Source organism: Eptatretus burgeri, chromosome 1 (genome assembly GCF_056783735.1).
Source record: "Eptatretus burgeri isolate ZD-2024b chromosome 1, Ebu_testis_v1, whole genome shotgun sequence".
Taxonomy (NCBI): domain Eukaryota; kingdom Metazoa; phylum Chordata; class Myxini; order Myxiniformes; family Myxinidae; genus Eptatretus; species Eptatretus burgeri.
Window position 1 is genome coordinate 152586792 of NC_140961.1, and position 19313 is coordinate 152606104.

The 19313-nt window shown below is 42.2% G+C and overlaps 1 protein-coding gene across 1 annotated transcript in view; it reads left to right on the forward strand.

Annotated features, from left to right (window-relative positions):
* LOC147035768 (extracellular calcium-sensing receptor-like) overlaps positions 1-19313 on the forward strand; it is a 100314-nt gene that overhangs the window by 43643 nt on the left and 37358 nt on the right. The window contains exon 8 of the mRNA XM_085869402.1: positions 19118-19272. Within this exon, the coding sequence (XP_085725528.1) occupies positions 19118-19272 (155 nt within the window). The remainder of the gene's footprint in view (positions 1-19117; positions 19273-19313) is intronic.

Genomic DNA, 19313 nt, shown 5'->3' on the forward strand with positions numbered 1-19313 from the left:
ACAACAAGCCTGTGGTCAGTATGCATGGGAAAATGCACCCAAAATGGTGCCAATCCACTCTCTGGATGGGAAAACGTACAGGTGGAAATTCGGGAGGTGTTACTCAACACCAGGGCTCAGAAACCTGTGTACAGCTTCTTTCATCGATCGCACTTGCGGACCCCGCTGCTATGCAAAATGACATCATCTCCTTTCCCGAAGGCACAAACCGAGGCTTTGAGGGATAGTCTCAGACAATCCAGACAACAGTTAATTGCCAGCGTCTTGCTTCATCATGCGAACCAATTTGCCTCAGCATGAACACGAGAAGTGTGCAGCCATCTTCTTCGTGTCAAGGGGAAGCCAGCCATAATACCCTTCTCTTCCAATCGCCATCTCCTCTCTCGCTTCTGTCCCGCTCCTCTTCTACGATCGCACAATACGAGACTCTCCATCCACGATCCTCACTCCCTCAACTCACCTCCACTCTCTCATCACAGCGATCAATCATCCACTCTGGGGGCGTGGTTTGCTACTTGTCACCATTGGAGGCAGGGTTTCTTGCCCTCTTTGACGTGCATCTCAGTCGTTTTCATGATACGATCCCTTTTTATCGCCGTCTTAAAATGCAAAAACATAGGAAAAGGTCACAGGGGCAATCACATATTGGGGGAAATTGGCCTTAATCCCTATATAATTAACACCACACCACCCCCCATGTGGTGACAAGTAACACTTAAGCTAACAGTTTCCCAAATTAATTTATATCAAGATGTTTCCTGCAAGTCCGAAATAGAAACACACAGTAGACATAGAGATAACAAAATGACAGTAAAGCACAACAAAAACAACCGGAAATTTTATCTTTGAGAAAGTCGTCAGAGACCGTGAAGCAGAACCGCTACCATCGCTCAAGAACTGGAGATTGTATTGATGCTTTGATGACGTCTTCACTTTACCGGAATTGTCTTGATGATGCAGAACAAAAGTCACTATAAAATAGTGATGTGTTGAGTGACTCGTGAATAAGAAAATGTTTGTAAGGAAAAGCATGCGAGCTTCTAACGTGTCGTGGTGGCGAGCTCTCGTGAAGTGCCTTGCAGTGCCAGCTGTCTCTGTGAGCTCTCTCTCTCTCTCTCTCTCTCTCTCTCTCTGAAAGAACTCCATTGATTGGCTACTTGTGTTCACATGTTTGATTTATTACAAATATTCGCAAAATGTAAAGAAAAAAGTCACTACAGCGAGGTTAAGCAATTCATTCATGTCTGTCCGTCCGTCTGTATGTCTTATTAGTTTATAATCGTCAATTTATGATTGAGGGACAACTTATTTAAATTGAATGTTATATTTTGAACACAAATCGGAATATTAATTTGCAGATAAGTCTTTCCTTTTAACGTAATCTGGCTCTGAATTTTCTGCGATCGCACATGCGCGGAGAGAAATGAGATTACATTTTTACTCTGCCTGCCTGCCTGGAGGTCAAACAACATTCAAAGTCATTCCAAACAGGAAACTTACTGTTTATAAGGATGGTATAAAAGACAAAAACAATGTGCACATATAACTCAAGTAATGTCATAGATAGATAGGTGATATATAGGTGATACAATAGATACTGCAGAAAATGGTGGTTAAAAACTGGATTTATTTTCTTTATATGCCTTTTACATTCTTTATTTTATTTAAATTGAATCATATAGTATACTTGAAGACTGTAGAACACAAGTCACATGTAATAAGCCTTCCAATAATCTCCAGTTTTGCAGTACCATACGTCAATTTCAATAAAGTTTCAATGGGGTGTTGTATAAGGGTGGTGTTCAGGACTACTTTTTGAGGTTGGGTTCATAATCATTAGGTTTGACCTGTTATAAGAATATCAAAAGCGTGCTTTCACACAGGCATGTATTTACAATTTCCTTCAGCACCACTTACTGCTTAACCCCGCTGAGGTTCTGATACTGGAATACATTCAATGATGACGTCAATACTTTTTCTCATTGTGTTTCCATATCTTCAATCATATAAGTAATCATGAAGAATGATGAATGTGCTTCATGAGATAAGAGCCTGAGCATCCTGGGTACAAAATATAGGGAGTGATTAACACCATTCAGAAAATTTAATATAATGAAGTTCAGTAATGATGTGATCAAATGAAAAACTTGCCTGTACATTTTAAAAAGATATTTATTTAATAATGCAAAATAAAACAGCAATGACATGCCACATGTCACATGCCACCGTCACATGTAGGTCTGGAAGTCACAATTGAAAACAGATTATGAAAACACCAATGATTAGTGCAAGGGCCTATTCAAATATCAACAAAGTTGGTCTCATCACTGATCTCATGTAATTGTCAGGAGAAAGTCATGGAGGAATTTTTACTTTTGTTGTATTGAAATTGTTCATTGTTATTTTCATTGACTGTTCTCACATGGATATCACTTTGTGACTTTTACTAGCTCTCTCCTCAAGTTCAAGGAATCAATTTCTGAAGTATTTGGAAAAGTTTTGCATCCTCATTTGCATGGGTCCACAGTTGGCTTTTACTATTATCTGGATCATTTATGGTTATTCAGAACCAACTCGGAACTCGACGATTCAACAGGGATTCATTATCCTGGAATGTTCTGGAGCTTCATTAGCTTGGGCCATGTCTGCCTTGGTATATCTTGGAATTCTTGCAGCTCTTTGCTTAGCCTTCGCGAATGTAGCACAAAAGAACTCTTCAACTGCAAATGATGCAAAATTTATCATATTTAGCATATTATTTTACTTTCTAGTTCTTCTTGCCTTTGTTCCTGCATATAATTCCACCCGAGGAAAGTTGAGCACTGCTACCGAAATGTTTGGAATAATTGCTACATCGTACGGGATCCTCGGGTGCTTATTTATACCGAAATGCTACTATATCTTGAAAGCAAAAGATATTTCAAAAATGTAATATTCTGCTGGAAATAGATAATGCTACCTGTCTATTATCTTGCAATGCATTCCAATAAAATTGTCAGAGTATGATGAAAGATGATACATGGTTATTCTTCAAAAATATTTGTGACCACTGATTTAACTTAAGAGAAATGTTCACATTAGGAAGGAGAAAGATTGGAGGCAATAATTACGGTATTTTTTTTCTTTTTGTTGATGATGTTCTTTTTAAACAATCTCAAACTTAACGTCATAAATATAAATGAAATTTTGTTGACTTCAAAAAAAACGAAACTCCCATTCGACCATTGGTTATTCATATTGCTGAATTTGAAATTGTCACTTCTTTTAAATTTTTAGGCATACATATTTCTGAGGATCTTAATCAAACAGAAGACCAAGAAGAAGTAGACATCAAAGATGGAGTCAATCAGGAGGAACCTGGATAGGATTCAGGTTTCAACCACTACTCCACAACCCTCAAACCCAACCAGGTGCAGCCAAGTGAACCTTATAGAAAACATTTCTGCAAGGATTCACTTTTCCCTAGAGAGATAGATAATGGAAGAGAGAAATAGAGAGTAAAAGTGATGAATGAAAAGAAAAATCAAGAATTAGCATGAATAAAGAGAATTGTGAAAAAAAATTGAAAGAAGTGTGAAAGGAACAAAGAACAAAGATGTCGCGAAGAACCCAAATATATAGATTTCTTTGGAAATGAATAAGTGGGAGATAAACACCAATCACTGTGTGAAGAAGGCTCACCAAGGGTTGTTCTTTCTTAGAATGCTGTCTTTTATTGTCTGATATGACAGCTTGACAAGAGACGACCAATCCGGACTCAATGGGACAGTGAAGACTGCTTGTAAAATTATTGGGTGAGATCTTTCTGCCTTCCATCAAAAGCATGGACTCGAGTCGAGTAGTGAAAAAAAAAATCATCTGAGATGTGTTCAATCCAGCACATGACACTGTTGATCTTCTCCGTTCGGGTAAACGTTATGGTTCCAACAAGGCCAACTCTTATCACTTGTATGACAGCTTTTACCGAAATGTAATCTGCACCCTAAATTAATCTATGTCTAAAGTTTTTTGTATAAGCATCTAAAGAAAGGATATGGATATTTTAAACCATGACACTGATTTAATCACCAAAATATTATTTTTATGGCTCTCAACACTCATCACAATGAATCCATCACAATAAATCTATTTCTTATCTATTTCCTATTCACTGTCAGTTTCAAGAACTACATCAATACTTTTAATAGATCCCCTGAGACCCCAAACTTTTTAATGCCATGAACAATCTTTGCTACAATTCGGGTGAAGAAAATTCAAGTCAGGTATGGGAGCATGACCTGGAGCAGCGCATCGCTGATGATGAAGGTTGTAGTCAAATTTCATTAGAATCGCGTTTGTCGTTTCTGAGAAGAAAGCAAGTACCTTTGTTTGGGGGGCAACCCCTACATCCCCCCATCCCCGGAGACCCCCTGAGACCTTGAAGTTTTTTAATGCCATAAACAAACTGTCAAAGTACTTCTCATTGTATATGCATCACATTTACTGTAGATGACAATAAACTCGTTTTTATTTTGAAAATAAATGTCACTATATTTGAGGAGTTTTGTGTTTTTGTAAGTTAGAAGAGAATGAGAGTTCAAAGGCAGTCCCATTTTCCCCATTATCTTCAATCTATTTTTTTTTTAACTGCCCTCCATCTGTCTGTCTGTCTGGTCACATTTTTTGCAAAGACAACTGAGCCAGCAACCACCAAATTTGGCACACAGACCAAGTCCAACCCACGGATTGTCCGAAGGGTATTTCCATCCACCACCTCAACCTTTAAGGACCCCCAAAGACCCTTAAGACCCTTTGAATTCTAAAGAAGCAGAAGACCCGAAAGGCCCGTAAGACTCCAAAGACCCATTAAGACCTTGAAGACACTTTAATCCCTCCAATACCCGAAAGACCCCAAAGACACATAGGACCCTTTAAGACCCAAAAGACCCTTTCAACTACAAAGACCCTTTCGACCCTTAAGGTAGTTCAAGACCCAAATATCCTTTAGCCCCCCAAGATGCCATCCTGTTAAGACCCTTAAGACCCCAAAGACCCTAAAGACCACGATGAACCTTAAGACCCTGAAGAACCTTAAGACCCCGAAGACCCATAAAACCCTTAATACCCCTTACACCCTTCAGACAGATTGCACAGCTTGGGCCCTTGACCCTTGAGAGCTTTAAACCACTTGGACCTTTTAAGATCCTTTTTGGATGCTTGAGAGTTTAGACCCTTTTGACTCCTTTGACACGGAGTTGGAACATTTAGAACCATTAAGCGCACAACACAAAAATATCTACTTTAGTCTTCTTACAAAACACATACTACATATTTTTCAACAAGTACTGCAGTGCGCAAACTCTGGGTGGGTCGAGATTTTACGTATTATGTATTCCTGCACTAAAATATACATGCTACGAAAATTCCTTTGTGGGAGGAGGGAGGGGAAGGGAAGAATTGGGAGAATGGAGAGGAAGGACAGTGGTGTAGGAGGAGGTGGGAGGAGGGAGGGGAAGGTGTTGGGTGGAGTTGGAGGGGGAAAGAGGTGATATGAAGGAAGTGAGGATGGCAGGAGGAAGCGGTTATGTGGGAATCCAGAGTGAGGAGCGTCAGGTCAGGTCAGGTATGGGAGCATGTGCCAGAACAGCGCATCGCTGCATCCACTTTCTGCCGGTACTCCAGGGCGTCCGTCTGGCCACCCGCAAGGCAGATGCCAGGCCCATCCCCATCTACTTGAGATTATGGTCAACCTGCTGCAACCATGAGGCACGTGGTCGGCCCACTGGCTTCCTCCACTCATGAGACTCCATCGCTGAGAGAATCTGGTGAGCAGGATCAGCGTCAGGAAAACGAGCCACATGTCCATACAGCCACAACTGACGCTCACGGACTATGCAGGTAACAAATCTCATCCGAGTCTCTCTCAGCAAGCGCTCGTTGGACACAAAATCCGACCAGCGAGAGCCAAGGATTCTCCAAAGAGACCTGGTAACAAAGGAATTAAGTCTCCGTCTCAGATCCTTGTTCAGATTCCAAGTCTCGCATCCAAAGGGCAAGACTGGAAGTACCAAGGACCTGAAGACTCGAACTTTCGTCCTCCTGCACACGTACTGGCAGCGCCACACACCATGATATAGTGAATCCATGACTCCCCAGGCCCAACCCAGACGTCTATTGACCTCTGACTACTCATAACCAGCAGAGACATGAATATCACTGCCAAGGTAAGTGAATCTCTCCACGACCTCAACAACCTCACCACAAACAGACACAGACAGGACAGCAGCATCCAAGATGTCACCTAAAACCTGGATCTTCGTTTTGACCCAAGAAACCCGTAATCCCAGCGGCTCTGACTGCTCATTCAGCAGCTTGAGGGCCCCCAAAAGGATATCTAAAGTCTCCGCAAAGATGACTGCATCATCTGCAAAATCAAGGTCCGAGATCTTGACATTCACAAACGAAGCACCGCAGCTTGATCTCTCCGACATCCTCCCTAAAATCCAATCCATACAAGTGCTGAAAAGTGTGGGGGCCAGTACACACCCCTGACGAACTCCAGTAACAACTGGAAATAAGTCAGAGATGGTACCACCACACTTCACAGCACTCTCATTACCAGAGTAGAATTCAGACATCAGATCGATCAGTTTTGGTTGCACCCCACGAAGACCAAGAATCCTTCAGAGGACATCCCAATTCACTGAATCGAACGCTTTACAGAGATCAACATAGGCTGCAAGCAGCCCCTGCTGAAACTCTCGACTGCGTTCGGTGAGGACACGAAGAGCAAGGATATGGTCAATCGTTGACCTCTTTGGTGTAAAGCCAGACTGCTCTGGACGCTGGTGCTCAAGCAGATGGTGGCGAACCCTATCAAGAATTATCCGAGCAAAGACCTTGCCCGGCACTGAGAGCAGTGTCACCCCTCGGTAGTTGTTGCAGTCTTGGCGATCACCCTTCCCTTTCCAGAGAGGGACAACAAGGCCCATCTTCCAATCAGTTGGGATGATGCCTGTGTTCCAGGCAGAGCACAAAACTGCATGCAACGACACGAGTGCAGCATTTCCACCAGCCTTGAGAAGTTCAGTATGGATGCCACAGATCCCTGGAGCTTTGCCCAGTTTCAACTGGTTCACCGCAGCCCGTGTTTCCACAAGCGAAGGTGGACCACAGTTGATTTGAGGGTCAGCAACAGGAATTGTAACACACTTGACGTCCAACTCGACAGCTGAGGGATCAGGCTAGTACAACCGCTCAAAGTAACGGGCCCAGCGGGCCTTCACTTCAGTCTCCTCTGTCAAGAGCCTACCACTCTCTGCTCTAACTGCAGTGCTCCGAGGGATGGGCTTGGATGAACACATGCGCGAATTCCCCTGTAAGCGGGACGAGAATCACCTGTCCACAGGTGATGCTCTTCCCCCACACAGATTCCTCGCACATAGGCCTCCTTGTCCACCCTCAGTGCACATACAGTTTTACGCCTCAGCTCCCTGAACAGCTCAGCTCTGCCATTCAACCTGGACCTGCGACTCTGGTCAATGGTATCCAGTGTCCCTTGAGAGACAAAATTTTTCTTTGCCCTGCATTGAGTTCCATGACATCCTCCAGCAACATCAAGGACGGAGGTCTTGAAGGCACTCCTCAACTCTTAATGACCCCTCAAAGCACCCAGACCCCCCAAGTGTCCACTCAGCCTGTTCGCAAACTCCTCTGCTACTCTCTCATACCTAAACTTGCCAACATCCTGCCTAGGCTGGGATGGTACCATTTTCCAGGATTTAAGGTGCAGCTTTAGAGTTGCTACAACAAGCCTGTTGTCAGTATTGAGGAACTGAGCACTCCGGTAGACCCTGCAGTTCTGGATCATCCTCCAACGACCATCAATGAGGACATGGTCAATCTTCTTTGCCACACCGCCAGTGTGAGAATACCAAGTCCAGTGATGAGCTTGTGGGTGCTGAAACCATGAACCAGCCAACCTAAGTCCATGACTTCTTGCAAAGTCAAGGAACTTAGTGCTATTCTGGTTCATCGTTCCTGACCCATGGGGACCAACACATGTCTCATAACCATCCCTATCAGATCCAGTCGATGCATTGAAATCCCCCAAGACGAGAAGTGTATCTCGTCTGGGGAACTGATCAACCACAGACTCGAGCGTGGCGTAGAATGCATCCTTCACGGTGAGATCACTCGCCTCAGTTGGAGCATAAACAGAGACCAAAGAAATGACACCTAAGGAGTGACGAATCCTTAGTCTCATAATACGCTCGTTGACTGGTGTTACCTCAATTATCATTGGGGTCAGCTTATTGGACACAGCTACAGCAACTCCTTGGGTATGGTAACCATCAGAGCGACCAGACGAATAGAAGGTGTAACCACCCACCATTGTCTCGTCGCAATCCGCTCTCTGAACCTCAGAGAGAGCTGCAATCCCAATGTCCAAACGCTTGAGCTCAGATGATAACAGAGACAGGTGATCATCCTCTCTTAGGGATTGGACATTCCAGGCACCTACCCGAAGGGACCGCCTCAGGTTAACCCAAGGAGACCGCCATCTGGTGGATGACACCTCAGCACCACTCCGACACACTCTCCCGCAATCTGACACAGGGATGTTACCCCGTGGTTTCCCTCCTATCATCAAAGATTGGGGGTCCCGAATGCTTTGCCCCAATCCTGTCATCCGGTCAGCTGCCCTGCGAAGGGAAGCTCCACAGGAAGTATTCCCACGGAGTGGGTTTTCAGATCTTTTTTGCGTTTTTGAGTTTTGTGGAATGAAGGGTTTTACGGTGGCCGGAGTGCAAATCCTGCCACCAACCTCCGAATAAAAAAGTAACCCAACTGCAGGAGGACGTCCGCAGACACAGTTGGGCACTAGATATGGATGGCCGTTGGCTCACAAGGAGCTCCCCCACCCTTTGACAGGTTTTGTTTTTAATCCTGCTGGGTGTCCATATCCAAACACCCTCCTCACCAGAAAACCTGGTGGGGGAGACGATTTAGTTGCCGACAACCCGACCATGGAACAGGTTAGTACATATTTACATGGTACCTGTAGCAGGTCACAGATCGAACCTGACCTGACACCTAAGTGAGGAGACAACCTGACCTGACATTCAAAGTGAGGAGCGTGAGATGGGAGAAGGCAGGAGAAGGGGTGGGATGAGGGAGGGGAATGGATGGGAGGAGGGACCCAACATTGCCGGTAATGCTCGGTACCTTTGCAAGTGTTAAATAAGGGAAAAACATTTTGACAATGCATATTTTTACACCTCCATTTTTCTCTTGTATTACATAACAATACATTATTTTATAAAATTAAAATAACACACCCCCTCCACTACCACTTTTCTCACCTACTTCCTAACCCATATCCACTCCCTCTGCTCCTCTGATTCAACATCAGTCCCCAAAATATAAAATATAATTCAATACGGCAATAATTAAAAAAATAGGACAAATACTCCTGGACGCTCACATGGAAGAACAACAAAACTGAGGAAGAAGTCAACGTGGAACGGAATCAGCAAAATGTTCAAATGGACCAATATTACAGTATTTAGCTGGATAATCCCGACCCCATAAATCCCCTTTGAGCATGATTGTTTTTTTAAATAGTGTGAACAAACTTTGGTACAATACAAGTGCTGAAGGTTGTGGTCAAGTTTCATTGAAATTGTGCATGGAGTTTCTGAGACGAAAGGAAATACCTTCCTTTGGGGGGGCGGGGGGCAACCCCGTATAGATCCCCTCAGACCTCAATTTTTTAAATGGCATAAACAATGTTTGGTACATCACAGGTGATAAAGTTTCATCATCATCACCATGTCAAGGTTATGTGTCAAGGTGATGGACCACATCATCTCAAGGTGATGTGTCAAGGTGATGGACCACATCATGTCAAGGTGATTTGGTTAAATTTCATCGAAATTGTGTGTGTGTGTGTGTAGTTTCGGAGAAGAAAGCAAATACATATTTGGGGGGGGCAAACCCCCCCTCCACTACTGCCCGATTTTTCTAACGTCATAAATAAACTTTGATACACCATGGGTGATGTAGGTCGTCATCAAGTTTCAATGGAATTGTGTGTCGTTACTAAGAAGAAAGTAAATACCTCTTTCGGGGGGCAACCCACCCTGTAGACCCTCTTTGACCCCACTTTTTTAATGTCATGAACAAACATTTAATGTCTTTAGTACAAAAATGGTGTTACTCAATGTCTTTAGTACATGATGGGTGTTGAAGATTGTGATGAAATTTCATCAAAATTGGGTGTGTAGTTTTGAAGGAGAAAGCAAGTCCCTATTTTGGGGGGGAGCCCACCCCGTAGACCCAGTTAGACACAAATTTGGTACATCACTGGTGATGAAGGTTGTGGTCAAGTTTCATCAAAATTGTGTGTGTAGTTTTGGAGAAGAAAGCAATACACATTTTTGGGTGCAACCCTCACTTGGACGACATTAGACCTCAAGTTTTTTAATTGTCATGAACAACCTCTGGTGCATCACGGGTGATGAAGGTTGACGTTCATTTTCATCGGAGTTGCATGTGCAGTTTCGGAGAAGAAAGTAAATACCTATTTTTGGGGGTGCAACCCCGCAGTAAAGTCCATCCATAGACCTCCTCAGACACCATTTTTTTGCAGTGAACAAACTTTGGTACATCTTGAATGATGAAGGTTGTGGTCAACTTTCATTGGAATTGCTTGTATAGTTCCTGAGAAGAAAGCAAATACCTATTTTGGGGGGCAACCCCCGTAGTCCCTCTTCGGGCCCGATTTTTTATTGCCATGAAAACCTTTGGTACATACAGGGTGATGAAGGTTGCGGCAAAGTTTCATCAAAACTGTATGTGGAGTTTCAAAGAAGAAGTTGCAAGTATTTGCGGATTGACGGACTAACTGAAGCACAACGCGCCAACCAAAAAGCTCCCGGAACTATGTTTTAGGTGAGCTAAGAAAAAAATTATTAAACAAACATTGTCCTATTTCCACAACGAATTACATGTTCATTTCGTGAAAAACCTTTTTGACGAAGTCTATAAGTATGGTCATTTTTTCTTTCCACTCCCACTCTCTAATGACACGAAACAAATATATATATTAGCATTTAAAATTTTCCCATTGGTTTCAATGTTAAAATAGAAGGGCACTCGATGAAGCGCACACCTCCGCCACGTAATGCTTGATCCATGAGAACATATCGGACCAAATACATTTTTGAAGTATACTGCTACACAGAACTGTATTGTTTTTGGCCCGATATATCACCGGTGAAAAATAGCTCCAAAATTAAATAATTCTCGTATCCAGATCCGGATTCGGATCTTCACCAAAATCGAATCATTTCATCCTTGCGACACATCCAACCTTCTCCATTAAGTTTCGCCCGAATCTGTCCCCAACTTTTTGAGATATCATGCTATATATCATTTTCAGCACGATCTCTCAAAAGTGAAGAATCACTTAAAATTTTCCAGTAGTCGGACCAGCTCCAGATCTTCACCAAAATCGAAACAATTCTTCCTTCTCAGAGAGGCAACGTGTCCACCAAATTTCGTACGAATTCGACGACAACTTTTTGAGATATCTTGCACACGAACAAACAGAAACAAACAAACAAGAAAGCAGACAGACAGGGGTGAAAACATAACTCCTTCCACATTCAGTGCAGGGGTATTTATGTAATAAGTGATTGTAAAAAAGAAGAAAACTGTGTAAAGGTTTATTGCTCTTCTTGGTCACCTCCACAGATAATGTTTTACTTAAGGAAGGTTATTTTCTTGAACAATCAAGGGAACACATTGTTTTTGGAGGAATATGGAGACCCACCTGCTTTGTCTGACCTCATTCGGTGGGTTGCTCTAATTACAGGTGGTATAAAGTTTTCTGTTGTTGGATATTTTGATTCTTCTGCTCCTATAATGGAGCCACTGAAAGTGAAAGCAAACAATATGTGGGGCAGTGATGGAGATGAGGTATGTATGCTGGATTCAAAGGTGTTGTTTTTTTTTCAATAGAAGCAAATCGTTCAAAGGGAGGATATGAGTATAAACGTCAACATCTAAAACTTTAAGACAGGTACCAGCCTGGAGCAGCTTGACTTGTCAATGTGGTTTACAGTGGTGCTACGAACCCGAACAACTTGACTTTTGCATGTTCATTTGTGGAAGCTCACAATTGACCACATTATCTCTTTATGACAAAATTTGACCACCTGTTTTGGGTTTTTTTAATTCATAGTCGAGGCTCGTGTAAGGGATAGCACAGTGAACGAATCAGGATGGAACAGGACCAAATGAACTGTTGAGAGAGTGGGAAAACAAAAACAGCAGGGTGGAAGGCCAAGATAGAGGGACACTTGGACAAAATGTGTGTGGGGTGGAATGGGGGGCAGGAGAGGATGCATGGGGTGGACAAGATGAATACAGAAGGAAACACTCAGGAGGGAAAACTGGAAATTTGGAAGGACTGGGGATTAGTTTTGGGTGGAGGGTTAACGAGGGGAGAAAAGATCATTGGGGACAATCTGAGATGTTGGTTACTGGAACTGCAATTAGAAAGTACTCATTTCCTTTTCCTTAGTTCTGGGTACTATATGTGGTTGCACTGCGTTGCTTTCAAGATTCACACCTGAAAGAATTTTGAAATGATAAAATGTGAATGTTACATCATCATATCAAGGTATACTAACTCGTGAAAGACTGTCAGAGAAGAAGACAAACATATAATTTTTATAAACAATAATGGAGAAAGCTTAACTTTACCATCATGAGAAACAAGGTGAGGCTTTGTTGGCAACACACAGACAGACAGACGGACCGACAAACATCTCTCTCATGGAGAAAAGTGTGTGTGTGTGTGTGTGTGTGTGTGTGTGTGTGTGTGTGTGTGTGTGTGTGTGTGTGTGTGTGTGTGTGTGTGTGTGTGTGTGTGTGTGTGTGTGTGTGTGTGTGTGTGTGTGTGTGTGTGTGTGTGTGTGTGTGTGTGTGGGGGAGGGGTGAGAGACATACAAGTGTGAAGCTCAAAGGCATTATGTCATAAGGTCTGGGGCTCTAAAGTGTGCCCCAGAAAATTTTGGATTATGACAACTTTATGGCCGCTGTGTGCTCCATGTTCTCAGACATTTATTTTCAAGTGGCCATGAGAAGATTATGATTTTGTTTGCCATTCTAATTAATTTGATTTAATCTCCCAAATATTGACCAATTTTAAATATTATATCAACCTTCAAACTGAATTTATGACATACAAATATTACCCTTGGCAATTTAAATTATCGGAAAAATGCAAGTTTTGTCGGGAGAAAACAGAAAGTATGACAAAACAGTCAAGAAAAATTCATGTCAAAACAGCTGTACACAGAAAGACATGACAGCATCTGTGGATTAATCAACTGGCACATCTATAAATATTTCAACATCTCGGTCCCAGAACAGTCTTGGAAACCCAAACCAAATCCGTTCCTTGATAATGAACATATAATGCTCATGTGTGACAATATGATCCCGCCAAGTGTGGACATTGCAAACAAAGCATTGTGTCCAGACATTGTGCTCAAAGACAAAAAGGAAAAGTCAGCATTCTTGATCGAGGTTTCAATTCCCAATGGCTTTGGACTAAATGCGACAGAAATGAGGAAAATGACCAAATATCAGGATCTGAAAAATGGGATCAAGAGGATGTGGAAATTGAATAAAGCTGAAATTGTACCATGATATTTGGAGCTGCAAGAATGATAAAAAAACCCTTTCTGAGAACTCCATAATCATTCCGCAGGACATTACTACAAACGAGCCACAAGTGGAGGCTGTCAGAGGTTCAGTGAAGATTTTGAAAAGAGCCTTTGGAACGAGGCTTTGAGAAAGAAGTTCAAAAAAGAGGATTTATGCAACTCATTGGGACTGACACAATAAATCAACTTCCCAACCTGTGATTTGGTTTTGACCAATTTCCCTGCAAATATCAGCAGTTGCTCTCCTGCTCCAATCGGTTGATCTGACCATATGCTTGTTAAAGTGGACACCTCTGTGGCATTTCTTAGAAGACCATCTCAGCACCGACGAGTCTGGCATTTCAATGAGGATGACGAACAGGGACTTCAAGCAGCCATCAAACTTCTTGACTGGTCTGCCATCTCTACATTCTCTGACATCAACTCATCCTGGGAATTTTTTCAAAGAAATTTGCTCTCTCATGCACAGATTTATCCCATCTCATCCTCAGTTGTCCTACACATCCCCCCGACCATGGCACACTGAAGCTTGTGACGAAGCAGTTGTCCTGAAACAACTTGCATTCACCTCATGGAAAGCAAATCCAATTGAAGCCAATCTCCGTTCCTCCACACAGCTCGGACCAAGTGAGAACAAACAAGTCTACCCAAAGGAGAGCCAGGAAACAACATCTTCCCAATCTCAAGTCAGAACTCTCAATCCTATTTCCCTCCTCCAAATCCTGGTCGCATCTGCTTAATGTCGTTTCTGACGTACGTTCTGCCTCCATCCCCTTCCCTTCCCTCTACTGGCTGCAGAGCTGACACTGCCCATGAAAAGGCTGAATGCCTAAACTCTGTGTTTGCTTCAAAATATTTTCTCCCAAAACCATCACTTTCTGCACCTACTGTACCTAACCCAGCCACACCCAGCTTTTCCTGGACTCTGTGTCCATTTTTCCTGACAAGGCAGAGAGTTTGCTGTCAAGCCTCAACTCTGATTCTGCAACCAGATCAGATGGCATCAGCCCACGTGTCCTAAAAACCTACTCTGCTGCTCTTGCTCACCCTCTAATTTGCTCAAGGTCATCTTCCATCTGCTTCAAAATCAGCAAACTTTACCACTCTGCATAAAAAGGTGCAAAAACAAATCCCTGCAACAACAGATCAAATCTGCCTGCTACTCCGAATCATCAAAAAAGTCATGGAATCCATCAACTCTTCCGACATTAATTCCTTCCTCTTCTTCAATGGCTGGATTTCCGAGCATCAATTTGGATTCAGATCAGGTCACTTTATCCTGGATATGCTGTCTGTGTCTTTTCCAACAAGGGATGGAGGTCCTGAACACCAAGCATGAGATCAGAGCCATCACCCTCGACATTTTGTGAGCTTATGATATGGTCTGGCACCCTACACTGCTCACCCTTATTTAACTCTCTTATTTTGGTATCCAAGGTTATCTCCACTCATGGCTCCCGGACATCCTCTCCTGTCACAGTCAACACGTGGCTCGTCATGGAATTCTATCATCCACTCTTCTTGTCCTGGCTAGATTTCCTCAAGGCAGCATTCTGGGACTGTTATTTTTCTGGTTTTCATCAACGAAATCTCCGACTCTGGAAAATCCTCTTTATCTCTTTGCTGATGATTTCACCCTCTGTCGCACCATCTCTCATCCCTCAGATCGGTAGTCAGCAGCCTCTTCAATCTCTGCAGAGCTGAATAATTACACAAGCTGGTCAAACACTTGGAACACATCTTTCCATCCGGACAAATCTCACACTCTCACTATGTCTCTATGAAAGGACCATTTGGAAAAAAACCCCCATCCACTTTCTCAACAATCCTCTGGAAGAGGTCCTTTCATTCTAGCTTCTGGGACTCACTATCTGCCATGATCTTTCCTGGGAAAGCCACATTTCCAAGCTGGCCTCCAAAGCATGGTGTTGGCTTAATGGTTGGGGTGGCGAGCTTTGGATCCTCGGGTCCTGAGTTAAAATCCCACACAGCTGTTGAATTAATACCAGGTGCGGTTAACTCAACCTGTCATCCTTCCAAGGTCGGCAAAATGAGTGCCAGCAGGCTGGTGTACTGTGTCGGAGTGGTGACCCGTCCAGGATTGTTCCCAATAGCCAAGAAGACTGCTTAAGCAGCATCAACACTCTGCACAGAGTATGGTCCCAATCTACTTCCCATACTCCTCCAAAGGCAGTGGCCAACTGGGTATCCTCCCTCATACAAAGTCCTTCCTTGGTACATCTGAGCTCCTTACCTCATACAAAGCTTTCATCCACAGCCTCATGGAGTATTGCTCTCCTCTCTGGGAGGGTGCTCCTGCCTCACACCTAACCTGGCTTCATGCTGTAGAAACCAAGGCTTTTTGGATCATTGTTATCTCCCGTGATGAAGCTGAGTCTTTCCGTCTCCACTCTTTCAGTGCAGACAAGTCAGTGTTCTTTCTGTCTTCTACCATATCCTCTTCAGCATTGGCCCCACGCCCCCCCCCCCGCTATGTATGTGCTCCGACCCCACTATATTTCCGCAGGGCCTCAAGGTCTCACAGCAACCCCCGACTTGTGAAACTGCAAAAATCAAGAATTACTGCTCACCATCAGTCTTTTATTCTTCTTTTTTCCCACCTGTGGAACAAACTCCTCCACTCTCTTCATTCCAACTTTTCTCTCCAGGTCTTAAAAACAGCTGTTTATCACCACCTCAAATCTTTTCCCCATCCAAAACAATTATCTTTTCTACCCCCGTTAATCCACCCCAAACACACCTCCTTCAAATTCCCTGCTTTCCTTCCTCGAAGTCCCTGCAGTGACAATCTTGTTTCCCCCGTGTACCCTGCTCCATCCCTCTCCCTTTCACAGATCTCTTAACATGTGTTCCCCACTGTTTTCTGTGACCCTCTGCCTCTCATTGTATCCTATTCCCTTTGTTATATGTTGTGTGTGTTAGCTCTAAAACAATCCTCGACAATGCATACAAAAAAATTGCATTGTCATACGTAATGTGGCTTCAACTTTCAGTTAAGATGTTATGCATACTTTTAATGAATACTTTGCAGATATTGATTGTGGTTCACACTTATCGGAGGGAGTTGTGAGCTTGGCATTGGAGCATAGATGCAGTATGGCAATGCTGTTAGAAGTAGAGGGCTGGGTGCATAGCTTCGAGATATGTGCACTTGCTTTTGATCTGGTTCACCTGGGATGATTTTTAACTCAACTGTAAACTATCACCATGGTGATTTGCCTTCAGAGTGAATCATTAGTGTTTGTGCCATGGAGCAAAAATACATTCAGCCAGAGGACTCTTCTGCCAGGATTGCTTCTCGTCTGATGATAACTCGTTGTCTTTCGCAAATAAGAAGAGAGTGATTACTGGCAACGTAAAAACATAACAACTTCGCACTCAAACATACAGGGGGTACTGCATCGTTTGCAATGCCATTTTCACAGCAAAGATGATTCCAGCAACCATGCATTATGCAGAGATCAATGAATTAGTGGTCGAGTGCTGCACAAGTGAAGGGAGAGAAGATCTCCAGGAACTCTATCACATTTCCCTCCACAAAGGATTCCTCAGAAAGAGGCAGAAGTTGTGGCATACCAAACAGCTCCAACACAAAATGTCAACAAAGAAAAATGTAGGGTACTTCCCATGTAAAAAGCAGACTATCAGACCACTCAAAAGCGCATTTTAAAGTGAAAACAGCAGTATCCATGATCGAACAGGACACAAGATAGTTTGCAAACAGAAAGTGGAAGCATAAAACGTTGTGCTCCACTCCTCATTGAATCGAGAATATAAAGTTTATCCGATTTCATTGTCGATGTTGAGGGCCGGGATGCAAAGCGACCTATTGCTGTTACCAGGGACAGGAACAAAGGATCTGAAACAGAATTAATTGAGAGAAAGAGAGGGTTCAATAAAACCAGATGACAGGTAATTCTTATGTTTAACGACACTGTCTTAAAAAGAGAATGGACTACCCAAAGTATAATTCCCTAAAATGTGTGAGTCCAACTGGATATAATATACATATAGTATGTTTATAATATATATATATATATATATATATATATATATATATATATATATATATATATATATATATATATATATATATATATATATATTTTTTTAAATAGTATATATATTTTTTCAAATAGTGTATATATATATATATATATATATATATATATATATATATATATATATATATATATATATATATATATATATATATGTATATATAATTCCTTGGTATGTAATTGCGATATAATGCTTTTAAAATAGTAAATCAATTCAGCAACAATATTTTTGATAACATCAAACAGTAATGACTCTTTCGGTGATTGTCACCTATCCCAACGGAGTGCCCAATAAAAATAATTGAATGTTCCACAAATGATTTTTGCATTAACGTGGTAGAAGGTAGCAATATTAATTTGTGAATAAAAAAGTAGGAATTATCTGCACAATTGGGACATGATAAAGTTGTTACATAAACTTGAGGCAGTAGTTGCCATTCAACACACCAGGCTGATCGTTGCGAGTGAGAGTTGACCAATTCAGGCGCTATGGTTGCACAACTAGTGACTGGTGGAATCCCATGTTTAATCATTTCACAGTTCATTTTGTGTACGTGTTTGGCTCAAAGAGTGCAGTTTGGGGAATGCCAGTTTGAGGCTGGAAATGTATTTCAACCGATCAGTTTTATGGGAGATGTGAACATCGGAGGAATTTTCCCGATTCACCACGGAGTGAAAATACAACGATCATCATTTCGTAAGAAGCCCGAACTTCCTTCCTGCATTAAGTGAGCTCACCACCTGTTCCTTTATAATAATAAAATCCATCATTATCTGAACTTCACTTTGAACCGTGAGATTTTCTCCTCCAGTGGGGCAATGTGCAGTCGGTGGAAGATAAATTGATCACTTTTTTAATCTGAAAAGTTGTTTTGAAGTCAATTTAATTTTTCAATAGTCCAACAATTTTGTGTTTGGCACAACATATCAAATACCAAAAACTATAATAAGATCTTTAAGAAACATTTGGCAACAAGAATGAGTAATTGCTTAAAGCACCTTTATATTCAAAGTTTACCAAATGTGAAAAAAGATGGTGAAAAATTTTCCCTTCATACTGCACTGTCACATGCAAGCAAGCACACAGACTCAAACACTTTGTGGCTGAAAGAGTTCAAAATCATTTGTTGATGAAATGTCATATTTTAAGTTTTTTCATACAATTCCTCAATGATTTGTTCCTCAGATTTAGCTCAAGATACTTTCGGCGGGCAATTGTTATGATGTTTGCTTTACAAGAAATAAACAGAAATTCTTCTATACTAGCAAATTTGACACTGGGACACACGATTTATGATTCCTGCTACCACTTAGTGAGAGGAGAATTGGCGGCACTCACATTGGTGAAGAATGAGGTTTTGAAACAAAATAACAGAACAAAATGCAACCCACGGGTGCTCGTTGGACAAAACAGCTCAAGCATTTCTATCACCATGGCATCTATATTAGGACTGCAGTCATTCCCACAGGTTTGCTTAACATTTGAGCCCTTCCTTTATTTAAAATTCAG